The sequence below is a fragment of the Macrobrachium nipponense genome, chromosome 9 (genome assembly GCF_015104395.2).
Source record: "Macrobrachium nipponense isolate FS-2020 chromosome 9, ASM1510439v2, whole genome shotgun sequence".
Classification (NCBI taxonomy): domain Eukaryota; kingdom Metazoa; phylum Arthropoda; class Malacostraca; order Decapoda; family Palaemonidae; genus Macrobrachium; species Macrobrachium nipponense.
In genome coordinates, this window is record NC_061110.1 from 88,066,158 (window position 1) to 88,082,806 (window position 16,649).

At 34.3% G+C, this 16,649-nt stretch overlaps 1 protein-coding gene across 1 annotated transcript in view; it reads right to left on the bottom strand.

The window, feature by feature from the left end:
* Positions 1-16,649, bottom strand: part of LOC135217966 (nephrin-like) — a 351,626-nt gene that overhangs the window by 63,580 nt on the left and 271,397 nt on the right. Inside the window, exons 2-3 of the mRNA XM_064254085.1 lie at positions 7,517-7,658; positions 1,808-2,013 (exon numbers count right to left, since the gene is read on the bottom strand). Coding sequence (XP_064110155.1) covers positions 1,808-2,013; positions 7,517-7,658 — 348 coding nt within the window. The remainder of the gene's footprint in view (positions 1-1,807; positions 2,014-7,516; positions 7,659-16,649) is intronic.

Below are 16,649 nucleotides of genomic sequence, written 5' to 3' on the forward strand. Positions count from 1 at the left end.
AGGACTTTTATTGTCCTCGCGAGTAAATTTTTTTTTAGTGAGGATAAAGGGAGAAAAGATGGTTGCTGGGAACCTCTTGTCATGAATCTTGTACCTTATTCATTAATCTAGACATACATGATGTGAGTCGATTATATGAGTTATGATGTGACACATTTATTTTTCATTATAGGACTCATTTAAAGGAGTAATTATATGACTCATTTATAAGAGTAATTATGTGACTCATTCATAAGAGCAATTATATGACTCATCAAGTGACTCATTCATGTGAGTCATTATCTTACTCAGTTACATGGTTCAATATGTGACTCATTCATATGAGTCATTATGTGAGTCGAATTCTAATCCCTTCGATGTCTTGGAAACATAATTATGATGCTGTGCTTAGGATGAAAGCACTTGCATGATTTTCACATACACTCTCTCTCTCTCTCTCTCTCTCTCTCTCTCTCTCTCTCTCTCTCTCTCTCCTTTTCACCACTATACATCAAGTAGAAAAAATGTTTCCACAACCAATATTCAAAATAAGTGACGTGCTATTTAAATTACCGTTCCATTTCCTTCTCCCGAATATCTGGTACATTGTACTAGCAAAATCATATTCATTACTAATACAAATTTAATCTTTCCTGGATCTTTCATTTCACATTAAGAGAATTCACGATGAAAAACCTTTCTGTAGAATTTATTTTCTTCAACTTCAAAGAAAGTCACTTCATTTTTTCTTGTTAGCTCAGTGATTTATGAGAAAAACCTATATATGAGTTACCAGAATGATCTGATATCAAAATAAAATTAAAACCATACACTCACACAAACACACTCACACACATATATATGTATGTACATATACATATATATATATATATATATATATATATATATATATATTGTACATACATACATATATATGTGTGTGATGTGTTTGTGTGAGTGTATGGTTTTAATTTTATTTTGATATCAGATCATTCTGGTAACTCATATATAGATTTTTCTCATAAATCACTGAACTAACAAGAACATATATATATATATATATATAGATATATATATATATATATATATATATATATATATATACCTATATATATATATATAACAAGGTGTTCCAGCAAGACAACAGCTCACATAATTGATTTATTGAAACGTTTCGTGCCCTACGACACTGGCACATCATCACTCTTGGGGCACGAAACTTTTCAATAAATCAATTATGTGAGCTGTTGTCCTGCTGGAACCCCTGCCGGAAATATATATATATATATAATATATATATATATATATATATATATATATATATATATATATATATATATAATATATATATATATATAATATATATATATATGTGTGTGTGTGTGTGTGTGTGTGTGTGTGTGTGTGGATTTAAGTTTATTTTTATATCAGATAATTCAGGGAACTCACATAGATTCTTCTTATAAATCACTGAACTAACAAGAAAAAAATCTAGTCACTTTCTTTGAAGGTAAAGAATATATATATATATATATATATTATATATATATATATATATATATATATGTATATGTATATATATATATTATTATTTATAATATACCATAATAATAATATATATTATTATATATATATATATAGATATATTATATATATATATATATATATAACCCCCAAGAAAATCACAAGAATTTTATCTTGCTCGTTCAATGCTGCAAAGACAAGAATCCGGAAGAATCACTCGAATATTATGATTCTGAAATAAAAATAAAAAATAATTAATTTATATATACCTTCCCAGCAAGACCAACATCAAGATTCCACCCACCTATAACTATGAGCCTGACCCAAGCCTGCCTCGAGTTGGACTTGTGGTAATCAACTCTGCACCTGAACGTCTTCTGGTCCTCAGTCGAGACGTTGGTCAGCATGAGGACAGGAGGGTGTTCCATGGGAAGGTACCTGGCACGCCCCCCGCTGAAGACAGTTTCGTCTGCCCAGCTGAATGACCTCCTCGGCTCCCTCTGGTCGTAACTGGAAAGAGTTAAGAAATGGGATAAGAGAGCTATTATATAGTTAATCTGATCAGTCGCCATGAGTCGTAAACATATGCACTTCTTCAGTGAAAACAAGGAACATTTGATCTCTCTCTCTCTCTCTCTCTCTCTCTCTCTCTCTCTCTCTCTCTCTCTCTGTTCATGAAAGATACGATTCACTGATCATTCGTAATCAGTAATAAATACAGGCATTTCTTTAATGTAAACAAGAAAAATTTGAGTTATTCAGTGTTTGGAGGATAGCCACCCCCCCCTCTCTCTCTCTCTCTCTCTCTCTCTCTCTCTCTCTCTCTCTCTCTCTCTCTGTTCATGAAACGATTCACTGATCTTTCGTTATCAGTAATAAACACAGGCCTTTCTTTATTCTGAACAAGGAACATTTGAGTTATTCAGTGTTTGGAAGATAGACCCTCTCTCTCCTCTCTCTCTCTCTCTCTCTCTCTCTCTCTCTCTCTCTCTCTCTCTCTCTCTCTGTGTGTGTGTTCATGAAACGATTCACTGAGCATTCACTATGTCTCGTATTGATAAGCATTGTGTCCAAAAACTGTAAAGAATACGAGAAGTGAAGAGGACATTGTGGTTACTGCAATTACCTGTTACTCTATGTTTGGTAACATGAAAATATTTTTAACATGTTACACAAAATAAATTATTTCCCGTTACGCGAAATTTTCATTTGTATACCACTCACTCACTAATTATAAACCACGAATGTCGTTTGATATCGAAATTACTCTGCCTATCTAACTGTAAATTCACTTGACAAGATTCCATGATTATATTTATTTCACACAAATTTATTTTCAGTTGACTTCATATAAATGTAAGATCTCTCATAACACAGGTCAGTGGATGGTGTCAACAACCTCATCATTAACAATAGAATAATATATTCAAAAGAGATTTCTCTCGATAACTAAACATCATCTGCATACTACGAACAAACGCGTCTCCTAAATAGTATGTAAAATTCGTTAGTCACGAGGCTTTATATATTAAAAAATGTTTAGTGATGAGGGAACATCAAGATATAATGATAATGTTTTGTATAATAATGGCAAAATAATAAAAGAAGACTGCTTTAGTAGTGTGCTTTGAAACACAGTTAAAACATTTTACTTGGGCGACCAGAAATAAACTTTATTTTACATTGATGCAATGACGTGGTTATACATAAATGTATACTCTTACTATTTAATATTCTTCTTACTCAGATGGCTGTGGCTATCTTTTTAGAGAAAATGTCAGTTAAAAAAAACAATACTTATTTTGAAAGCTAAACAAAAGAATGATATGCCTTTACATCGTAAAGATTAGGTTACATCACGTATTTATAATTAATTTCACCGGTATTTTCATGGTCGCTGATATTTAGACATATTACATTGTTGAAGAAAACAAAATGAATATGTTTATTTCAACGAACGTTGTACTTAATTCTTTTAAATTGTATAGGGCAGTGTCTTGTGTGATTGACAGTGATGATTTTAACCAGTAATTTTAAACTTTCATTTTCTGTTCAACTGGATGTGTGCATGGGTAGTGCACTTTACTTTTGTTGACATTTAGGTATTATGTCGAAATTTCATCGAATAGCACGAATTTTTAAGCTTATCTTGTCTACAATGTCTTTACGTAGTATGGATTCGTACACTGATCATTTATACTCTGTCTTCACTGTCTTTACCTAGTATGAATTTCGACAGTGAACTTGTCAACATTGTCTTCACGAAGTATGAACATGCAGTCAGATCCTGTCTAAACTGTCTTCACGAAGTAGGAACATGCACTCTGATCCTGTCTACATTGTCTTAACGTAATATGATCTCCTCCATCTCAATGGGAAATCTATAATGTCTCCATCCTGTCCATAACGAGAAGGAATCAGGCTCCGAAACTCTATATTTGTCCTCAGATTTCGGCTTCAATTTTCTGCGCCTGAGACGATTCTGATATTAGACCCCTGTCATCATTAACCATGATAAGGTAAACATATTATTACGAAGATGCCGAGATAACGGCCACGGGTTTTGAGACCCAGCCCGGATTATTAAAAGGGGAAGTCAGTGGTTTTCAACGAAGATCAACATTCACCTGTGGAATGGCTTTCACTTATTCTTTTTAAGTCCTCACAATGAATATTATTTTGTATTATTGAAAAGAGAAATTCATTGATTTTAAAAGTATACAACACTCACCTATGGAATGACTTTAATTTATTCATTATGAGCCTTGATAATTGTTGTTGCTACGATTTAATATTTCATCAAAAGAGAAATTAATTGATTAAAAAAAAAAAACAGGACACACACTTATCAATGGAAAAGTCTTCATATCTCCTATTCTAATTTAAATAAAGGTTAATACTTGATGCTAATTTCATTAAAAGAAAATCAATAACTGATTTTAAACCAAAATTTAGCACTCACACTAACACACTTTTTTATATTTCCTATTCTACTTTAAATAATGATTTCTTCTTGAACGCTAATTTCATTAGAAGAAAAAGAAAAATAACTGATTTAAAAAAAACAAAAATCAGCACAAATCGAATGGCTTTCATATTTCCTTTTTTAGTTTGAATAAAGATTACTACTTGACGTTTTAAGACTTCCCCAGCAGCATCCTTCCCATAATGGGAAAATACTCGAGTTCCCAACCCGTATTTGTTCTCAAATAGGGGTGGCCTGTATCCAACCCCCCCCCCCCTACCCCACCACCACCAGACACACAAGGAAAGGAGGTCGTTATGGTTCCCCGTCGTCATTACACTAAGATAAGGTAACAGTATGATGATGAAATAATGGGTCTTCCGTTTTCAGACATAGTAGTATGGGTTGGAAAAGATAATAAAAAAAAAGAAGAAGAAAATATTGCAGATAGTGACAAGCACTGATAATATTAATCTATTTTGTATTTTTGATATGACTGTCGTCTCCGGGTTAAATAATAATAATAATAATAATAATAATAATAATAATAATAATAATAATAATAATAATAATAATATAATAATAATTTGTATTATAATTTAACTGTCTCGTCTCCCGTTAAATGATAATGATAATAAAATAATAATAATAAAAATAATAATTTGGGGAGCATATTACTTATCGTAACACTCACCGATAAAATTAGTTTCATTTGATTTATCACCAAAATTTACACTGAAGCAAATTATTATTAATTATATTATATTATTATTATTATTATTATTATTATTATTATTATTATTTATTATTATTATTATTATTGCATCTCAATAATTTCAGCATAAACCGCATATATCTTGCCAGCTCTGACCACGAAACGGATAAATGTACAAAGCGATAAAACGACAAAGGAAAATCAAAAGAAAAAAAAAGCGACGATCAATTGGGCAGGAACAACTAACGAAGGAGAATGCGAACAAATGCACGTGAAAGGCAACGAAGTAAAGAAACGCCAGAGAGAGGGAAATCAAACAAAAGTCAAGAGAATAAAAGATACAGAGGAGTAGTATAGCATGCTTTACTCGACCTGCCTGCCTGCTCGCCAGCCTGCCTGTCTGTCTGCCTGCCTGCCTGCCTGCTTGCCTGCCTGCTTGCCTGCCTGTGGGCAGCACTGATGGAATTAAAAATTACAGGGGAAAGAGGAAAGCTGAAACACGAGACGCCGAGACAAAAGAAAAATAAAAAGAAGATGAGGGACGAAAGCCTCAACAGAGAGACTAGCAAAGAGAAAAGAAGAAGAAGAAGAAGAAGAATGCTCTCCTCTGTTCCGCGTAAATACGCTTGCGCGTGCTGCATGCTCTCTCTCTCTCTCTCTCTCTCTCTCTCTCTCTCTCTCTCTCTAGATTTTCCTGGCATCGCTTTTCCTTTATGTCCTTTGTCTTTGTGTTTTTGTGCTCTAAATCATGACGTTTGCTTAATTTGTCTTTGGAAAATTGTTGTTTTTGTTTTTTGGGGAGGATTCACGGACTTGCTCTCTTTTCATTTTTTCCCGTTTTTGTCCGTTTTGCATTTTCTGGAATGTATTCTGGCGATACTTTTGTTTTGTAATTTCTCGTGTTCCTTTATTTTCCTTGTTTAATACTCACTTCATTTCATTAGTCTGTCGTTAGAAATGGACATGATAAAAAGATTTTATGCCTTAGCTTGTATTTATGTTTTCAAACTCCAGTTACTGTATTATTTTCCTGCTGTTAAATGTATTTATTCTTTAGTAATGTCAAAGCTCATTTGCTGCTCCTGACTTCTCTAGCGTTATAAGAATAATGCCACAGTTCATACGTCGACACTCGTCTGGTCTTTTGCATTCTCATGACTCTTTTCCTCTCTATCTCCCAAAGCTTGGCTATTTTACCTCCTTATATCACTGAGCCATTTTTCTCCTAATCTCCCTAGAATATGGCCATTTTCCTCTTTATCTCTCTAGAACTTGGACATTTACCTACTTATCTTCCTTGAACTTCGTCGTTTTTCCTCCTTATCTCCTTAGAATCTGGCCATTTTTCCTCCTTACCTTCTAAGAACTTGGCCGTTTTGCCTCTTTATTTCCCTGGAACTTTGCCCTTTTTCCTCCTTATCTCCCTAGAATCTGGGTATCTTTCCTCCTTATCTCACTAGAACTTGCCATTTTTCCTCCTTATATCCTTAGAATCTTCTCATCTTTCCTCCTTATCTCCCTAGAACCTGGCCAATTTTCCTCATAATCTCACTAGAACTTGGCCCTTTTTCTTCCTTATCTCACTAAAACTTGACCATCTTTCCTCTTTATCTCCCTAGAACTTGGCCATTTTTTCCTCCTTATCTCCCTAGAACTGGGCCAGTTTTCCTCATAATCTATAACCCAAGAAGTTGGTCATTTTTCCTACTTATCTCCTTAGAACTGAGCCCCTTTTCCTCATTATCTTCCTAGAGTCTGGTAATCTTTCCTCCTTATCTCACTAGAACTAGGCCTTTTTTCCTCCTTAACTCACTACAACTTGGCCATTTTTCCTCCTTATCTCCCTAGAATCTGGCCATCTTTCCTCCTTATCTCCCTAGAACTTGGCCAGTTTTCCTCCTTATCTCCCTAGAATCTGGCCCTTTTTCCTCCTTAACTCACTAGAACTTGGCCATTTTTCCTCCTTATCCCCCTAAAACTTGGCCAGTATTCCTCGTAATCTATAACCCAAGGAGTTGGCCATTTTTCCTACTCATCTCCTTAGAACTGAGCCCTTTTTCCTCATTATCTTCCTATAATCTGGCAATCTTTCCTCCTTATATCACTAAAACCAAGCCATTCGTCGTCATAACCTCCTAGATTTGGCCATTTATACTCCTTATCTTACTATAACTTGGCCAATTTTCCTCATAATCTGGAAATTGGGCATTTTTCTCTTTTTACTTCCATAGAACTTAACCTTTTCTTCCTAACTATGCTCTTATACCTCTTATACCTAACTATGCTCTTATACCTCCATATCCCCCCTAGCACTAAACAGTCGCGGTCCTTACCTATAAACAGGTGTTTCTTGGTCCCCGATATACCACAGGGTGAGCGCAGGCACGTCGTTTGTAGGGGGGGATCGGATGGAACAGGGGAGCGATGCGTTATATCCCTCGACCACCTCCACCGTCGATGTGTCAGCTTCGAGATCTGATGGAGTACGAGAGAAAGAAAACGGAACATTACCTGAGGTTTCATAATTTTTGGTAAGTACTAGAAGATAGATTGGGATGGGCTATGTGCATACGCATGTTGCTGAATGTTTGTTATGAATTTTAATCTCTTCATGGAGTTATGGAACCATTGATTATTTTGTCTAGATTATCATAATTAAGGTCAACAGAACGCGGTGATTTAGATAAAATAACAGGCAATGAAATGTTGATAAATGAATACCAAGTGTTGGTTGTAACGAGTTACGTAAATATCGACACCTACCCCTAAAATAGAGATGTTAGGTTAAAGAACCAATCTTTATCTTTAGAAATATGTTTTGTTTATTTTTGATATAGCGGCATTATTATATAGCAATTTTCGAAAACCATGTTATGACAGGTGGTAATTTTTCGTAATGTAAAATAAACTTTTCGTGTTTGTAAGCTGATAACATAACGTGATTATACATATATCGAGCTACAATGTACTTTAATATCTAATTCGCTCTACCTCGGAATTAATATATTTTCATACATGCTTAACCGAAGGGGATTTTTTCTCGATAATAGACTTGCCTGGACCGGGGCGCGAACCACGGAGCCTTTCAAATCCAGGAACTTATATATATATATATATAATATATATATATATATATATATATATATATATATATATATATATACTATATATGTGTGTGTGTGTGTGTGTGTTTGTGTGTGTGAGTTAAATATTTACTATACTACCGACGAAGACCCTACATCTCTAAAAAGAATTAATAAAAGAAAATTAAAAACAAATCGTTTCAATTCCCAAAGAAGGTTCGATTGAAACTTGAACACAAATTTCATCTTGATGAAATTAGAAAAAAAAAATTATGGATTAAAATGTCAAGCTCTGACTACAAAACCGAACGAAGCCATTTATCCCGAAAGGGTCACAACCTCATAACACCTGTCTGTATGAATGATCACAGCCCACGCTATTATGAAATCTGTCCTCCTCAATTTCATAACAGAAGCGAGGCCGTGGCAATCCTCTGAGGGAAAATTAATTGCAGCATCAGCGCGATTTACCCGAAAAATATCAAGTGATTAATCTTACTGAGATCAGCAGCATCCCCCGGGGATATTGGAGCCTCGTGTGTGTGTGTGTGTGTGTGTGTGTGTGTGTGTTTTCGTTTTTAGATGATTCAATTAGCCCTCGACAGATGGCGATTAACTCGCCGAATTCATAAACTATTGTATGTCATTGGATTATGAAAACACGGTCGTTCATTTGTGTGTGGATTCACACGTCGCCCGTTTCCTATTTCCGGAAGAGTGGGTCCTTTTCGACGTCTCTACTCTGGATGAGTTTGCAAGATCATTCGCTGTCATACGGATTTTCAGCGAGTTTGTGTACCGGCAAAGTGGCATTGGTTTTGTCGGTCACCCGTTCGAGTTCCGACCAGGCTAAACGTTGCTTTATCCTGATAATTTGGATGGCCATCGAGGTCGCTGCAAAGAAGAAAAGACCAGCAGCCCCCTGAGCAAATAAGAGAGAGAGAGAGAGAGAGAGAGCCCGAGAGAGAGGGGAGAGAGAGAGAGAGAGAGAGAGAGAGAGAGAGAGAGAGAGAGAGACTTGATACTTCAGTTTTACGGAAAATAAAACTCCACTCATTAGTTATTTTGATCTACAATCCTTAGTTTTAGAGAGAGAGAGAGAGAGAGAGAGAGAGAGAGAGAGAGAGAGAGAGAGAGATTTGATACTTCAGTTTTACGGGAAAAAAAACTCCGTTTATTAGTTATTTTCATCTACAATCCTTAGTCTTAGAGAGAGAGAGAGAGAGAGCGAGAGAGAGAGAATAAAATCCATTCGCGTTTAGTCATCTAAATGCATTTATGTGTTAGTTATTTTGCTCTACAATTCTTAGTCTAAATAAAATCCATTATCGCCTCTAGCAATGCACTGTCCCAAAATTAATTACTATTGCTTCGCCAAAGTTCATTACAAATAAATCCTACAGCTATTTTATTTCTTGGTGCCGAATAACTCAATTACTATCTAATTCACGAGTGGAACTCGATATTCATGGGAGATTTATTTTTACACAACTGAACTTTTAATAAAAAAAATGCTACACATCTTTGTAATCAGCTATTTTCTCTTGCGTGTTATTTCGTAGTCACTTTTATTGCGTCTCCGTTAACTTTTTTTTCTTGATATTCTCATTTCTCCCTTAGGAATATCTGTCTCTTAGGAATATCTATCCCTTTAAGAATATCTCTCTTAGGAATATCTCTGCCTTAGGAATATCCTTTGGAATATCTCCCCCTCAGGAATATACCTCCCTCCTTAGGAATATTTCTAGGAATCTCTCTCTTTTTGGAATATCTCTAAGAAGATCCATCCTTTAGGAATATCTCTCTCTCAAGAATATCTCCCATAAAGGAATATCTCTGGGAAAATCTCTCCTTTGGGAATATCTCTCCCTCAAGAATATTTCCCCTTTAGGATTATCTCTAGTAATATCTTCTCCGCTAGGAATGTCTGTAGTAATATCTTTCCTTTCGGAATATCTCTCCCTAAAGAATATTCCCCCTTTAGGATTATCTCTAGTAATATTTTTCGTTTGGGAATATCTCTCCCTCGGGAATACTTCTCTAGGAATGTCTCTATTAATATCATTCCTTTGGGAATATCTCTAGTAATATCTTTCCTTCAGGAATATCTCTCCTCGGAATACCATTTCCTCCCCCTTCTCTGTGAAAGCAATTATCATCTACCTTGGTTAGCCTCTCGAGTTAATGGCAAGGCAGGCTCCTACCTGCTTACCTACCTACCTACTTGACTACCTACTCCTACCTTTCAACTATTCCTCCCCTCGTCCGACTGCTAATTTCCTTCCTCGGACGTTTATTCACTTCCTGCCTTCAAATGAATCATCCCCAATAATCCTCCTCCTCCTCCTTAACGTCATCTGCGGTACAAGATTCCAGCTCACTTTTTTTTTACCCCTATACAGGCTCTCTCTCTCTCTCTCTCTCTCTCTGCGTTTCCCCTCACGTTTCATATCAGCCCCTTGAGAGGAGGATTTTACACCAGGAGGAGGAGGAGGAGGAGGAGGAGGAGGAGGAGGAGGAGGAGGAGGAGGAGGAGGGACTTCTGTAGAGGGCAGTTGTGCTTTTCTGTACATATTTTGTTTCAAGGGGAATTTTATGAGGCCTTTTTATTCCAGAAGTGTCACCCGTTTTCTTTGCGCTCTCTCTCTCTGTCTCTGTCTCTGTATATATTATATACATATATATATATATATATATATATATATATATATATATATATATATATATATATAGATATATATATATATTATATATATAAAGATAAAAAGATGCTATCCAGTATACTCATGGAAGTGTAGAATAATATAGTCTTTAGTAAATCATAATTAATGCTACATATATATATATATATATATATATATATATATATATATATATATATATATATATATATATATATGTAGCATTAATTATGATTTACAAAAGACTATATTATTCTACACTTCCATGAGTATACTGGATAGCATCTTTTTATCTAAGTCTCTCTCTCTCTCTCTCTCTCTCTCTCTCTCTCTCTCTCTCTCTCTCTCTCTCTCTCTCTCTCTCTCCTGGGAAAGCTAATTTCGAGCCCCTATGCAAATATGCAAATGTGTACAACTTTAAAAGTTTAAAAGTTCGTTCATTCTTTCCATACACAATAGCTCGGAAGAGTTTCCTATCAGAAGGTTACCCTGAATTTGTTCCTCCATATAAACGTAGATACTTAATATTTCATAATTTATTTTTCACCAAGGCTCAAAGACCAGAAATACCTTGACCACAGTTGTTCCTCCATATATTGTCGGTTAATATTTTATCATTTATTTTTCATTAAGGCTGAAAAATCAGAAATACCAGGACACAACTGTTCATCTATATTTTAATAGTTAATATTTCATAATGGATTTTTTTATTAAGGCTCAAAAAACATAATGTTTTATTAAGACTGAAACATCAGAAATGCCAGGAGACAATTGTTCCTCCATATAATGACACTTAATATTTCATGATTCATTTTTCATATTTCAACAATCAGAAATACCAGGACACAATTGTTCCTCCATATATAGATACTTAATATTTCATAATTACTTTTTTTATTAAGGCTGAAAAATCAAAAATACCAAGACAATTGTTCCTCCATATAGTGATACTTAAATCTTAAAAATATTTTTTTTATTTCCAGACTGAAAAATCAGAAATACCAGGCCACAATGTTCCTCCACGTACTGATAGTTAATATTTCATAGATCATCTTTCATTAGTGCCCAAAAATTAAAAACGTCATGGCACACTTAGAGTCAACCACGCCAGCAGCTCAATCCGTGTTTGACCACGAATGACATAAAAGGTTTCTCGTATTCAGGGGACAAAAGGTCACTGGCCAGTGATGATACTGGGAAAAAAAATTCCAATATCCAACACAGAAACCAGAATACTGGACCAAAACAGTTTTCATTCGTTTTCTTGTAATGTTTTCCTTTATTTTTTTATTTTTTTTTTGTTTTGTTTAGATATGTGAGCTTCATTGAACAATATGATTCTTTCTAATGCTCGCCTACTTATTCTCTCTCTCTCTCTCTCTCTCCTCTCTCTCTCTCTCTCTCTCTCTCTCTCAGACTAAGTAAAACTACATACACTACAGAAGTCATTTCACGATACCCCTAAAGTCCCCCCCCCTTCTCTCTCTCTCTCTCTCTCTCTCTCTCTCTCTCTCTCTCTCTCTCTCCTAAGAAAGAATGCTTCATAACTCTCGGAACGTCTTAATGCTCCTTCACTTTGCAATTGAACATGCAAGCGGCGCTTACATTTTCTCCCCTCGGGTAGTAATATAGAGAGCTCTTAATCTCTCTCTCTCTCTCTCTCTCTCTCTCTCTCTCTCTCTCTCTCTCTCTCTCTCTCTTCCAGATTCCCCTGTCAGTTAAACTCTGCCAAATGCAAACACATTTGCGCTTTAACTAACTTTTTGCTATTTTTCTAATACCAAAAGTGCTTCTCTCTCTCTCTCTCTCTCTCTCTCTCTCTCTCTCTCTCTCTCTCTCTCTCTCTCTCTCATTTAAACGCTGCTAAATGCACACTAATTTGCGCTAACTGTTGTCATTAATCTAATTACACTAGTACGTCTCTCTCTCTCTCTCTCTCTCTCTCTCTCTCACTCTCTAAAAAGGAATGCATGTTTGCTACTATATATATATATATATATATATATATATATATATACACACACACACATATATATATATATATATATATATATATATATATATATATATATATTATATATATTATAAGATCCTCATCATCATATTACTGCCTGAAGTTGACATTTATGAACATTACTGAAGTACACCCAAGAAGGGAACTCACCAATATATTTAAAAATCAATGAAAGCCAAAGTACTCGATTCAAGATGAAATAGAAATAGGTAGTTTCGAAGTCCCTAATATTATTATTCCTTAAAACGCACTTTGCATTTAAACCTACGATAAAACATAAACCTACATTGTTTTTATTCTATATTCTTCCCTCCATATTTTTGCACTGTGCCACGAATTTGTTTAATGATGCTCCTTATGCTAATGGTGTTTTCGTTACGAGAGTATTGGCTTCAATATCCTCGCGCTATTGAGCAGCGGATACGGAAATATTCATCCTGATTTATGCCACCGATATCCTTAGCCATCAATGGAAAAGGGAAGCTAAATATCACAGCCCTTCCAGACCTATGATGAAGAGTATCCAGGATTAACTGGAACTAGAGAAGTTCAAGCGTAGGTGCAATGCATTAATGCCCTCATACTATTCTCCTTGCACTTTAAAATACATTTTTATCTATTTGTTAATTTATTCATTGATATTTATTCCTTTTTTAATAAGTGGGTCCCTTACCTCGCCTTACTTCTTCCTAATGAACAGCATATTCTAAAGACGTTTGAGTTTCAAGTCAATGGCCCCTTTGGTGGGCTTGTTCCTTATGAATAGGTTTCATCTCCTAAACTAATAATAATAATAATAATAATAATAATAATAATAATAATAATAATAATAATAATAATAATATGGTATTGCAACTCATCAATATCGCAATACCATGGGATACCAGAGTAGAAGAGAAAGAGAGAGAAAAGATTGATGAGTATCAAGACCTGAAAATAGAAATAAGAAGGATACTGCCAGTGGAAATTGTATCATAGCCATAGGAACACTAGGCACGATCCCAAGAGTCCTGAAAAGGAACCTGGAAAAACCAAATGCCGAAGTAGGTCCAGGACGTATGTAGAAGTGTGCTTCTAGAAACAGCACATAGAGAGAAAAGTGATGGACTCCTAAGGAGGCAGGATGCAACCAGGAACCCCCAAACTATAAATACCACCCAGTCAAATAGGATGACTGTGATAGGCCAATAATAATAATAATAATAATAATAATAATAATAATAATAATAATAATAATAATAATAATAATAATAATAATAATAATAACCCAAAGAAAACTCATAATCACATGAGTCAATAAAAGGGAAAAGTAAATCCATAAACAGACGTACTATTGTGGATTTACTTTTCCAATAATAATAATAATAATAATAATAATAATAATAATAATAATAATAATAATAATAATAATAATAATAATAATAATAATAATAATAATAATCAATCAATCAAACGCAAATCGCTCTCGTCGAGTGTCACCTGAGGTAATGATATCCCAAATTCCTCCACCCCAAATGAAAAAAAAATAATAATAAATAATATACTTCTGTACGGGACCAATGACGGAACCACTCTGATCGCAAACAGCCGAGCTCTTACGCCGGCCAATCTCTCCCCCGACTTGGCCTTTTTAGGAAAAGAATTCGGGCAGCGGGAATCGCTCAGCTGTGCTGTGCGGTGATCTGACAGGCGTCCCTGAATTTGAATTTATATTAACGCTGCGGGATTTTTTTTCCCTTTTTTTTGTCTATTTTTTCGGCGTTTTTTTTAAGGCATTTTTTTTTACCTGTCGAAAAAGGAGAATGGTATCATCCGCATTACGGGTTGCCGATTCATTTGCTTCGTGGGTACTTTGGTATTTCTGCTTTGAAATGCCCCGTGTTTCACGTAACATTTTAGTGCAATACGGAAACGATTGAAGTAACGTACAGCCAATTATTATTATTATTATTTTATTATTATTATTATTATTATTAACTACATTACTAAGTAAATATAGTTTACTATGGTAATTGTGGATTTTAATTATACAAAATGTTTTTCACGTTATTGCGAATTTCTCAGATTATAATTATTATTATTATTATTATTATTATTATTATTATTATTATTATTATTATTATTATTATTATTATTATTATTATTATTATTATTATTATTATTATTATTCAGAGGATGAACAGTATTCATATGGAACAAACCCACCACAGTGACCATTGACTTGAAATTCAATCTTACAAAGAATATAATGGTGTTCTTTAAACAAAGTAACAAAGGGTAAAGGGAAATACAGAAAGAAGAGGTCCCTCATTAAAAAGAGAAAATAAATGAACAAATTAACAAATGAATAGATAAAAATGTAAAAGTCAATTATTAAAGTAAAAAAGAAAACTCATGGAGGATTCAACTGCAATATGGATCTCGAATCTCATAAACACAAGCTGTGCTTTGTACTTCTTTTAGCAACTATATCATTCATTGCTAAAAAAAAATAAAAAAAAAAACCGAGGTATTTTTCTTACCTATCTTCGAAACTGAAGAAATTAATGCGACAAAGATATACCCTTTCATCTACTTCAGTTTTTATTAGAATTCCCATCTCATACCCCATTACCATAAGTTAAGTATATCTTAGTTTTACCAGACCACTGAGCTGATTAAGAGCTTTCCTAAGGCTGGCCCGAAGGATTAGATATTTTTACGTGGCTAGGGACCAATTGGTCGCATAGCAACGGGACCTACAGCTTATTGTGGGATCCGAACCACGTTATATCGAGAAAGGAATTTCTAATCACCAGAAATAAATTCTTCTGATTCCGCGTTGGCCAAGCCGAGCGCGAAAACCACTCGTCCGACGAGGAACTACCACATTACCATAGCATGCAGCATTTCCACCCTCCTAGAAACATGACTATCGCAATAACTCACGTTCTTTCTAATTTCACAATGAGAGCTTTCTACGTGTTGGACAGAGCACCGTCAATCACATTTACGCAACATCAACCCTACCCAGTACCAAAGGTGCGTAATAACATTACTGGGAAATTGCGTCAACGCTTCAGGTCAGCTGGTTTTGCCGAGCTTCGAAGTCGCGTAAAAATTAAAGTATTGCCCCCAGGGTTTTTATGCAAACGTCGAATTCATTTTCTTTGATGTGATACTATAATTCCCCCTGCTTCCCTCTGTGGACGATTTTCTTTTTTATTTTGCGTTTCCTCTTTCTTTTGATATAAACTGATATATATATATATATATATATATATATATATATATGTGTGTATATATTCCCATCTTTCATTTTTTTTTCGTATTGAAAATGGGCATAGTATTTTGAGACAGAGTGATCCGTAAGTCACGGTATATGTATATATTCCACTTTCATCCATATGAATAATAATAATAATATATTTCACCTATAAAAAGAAATATGTATATATTTATGCATATTATATACAAATGTGTATATTTATACAGATTTCTGTTATTTAGGTAAAGCATGCTATTATTATTATTATTATTATTATTATTATTATTATTATTATTATTATTATTATTATTATTATTATTATTATTATTATTATTATGGATGATACTGATATACTCATACATACACACACACACACACACACACACATATATATATATATATATATATATATATATATATATATATATATATATATATATA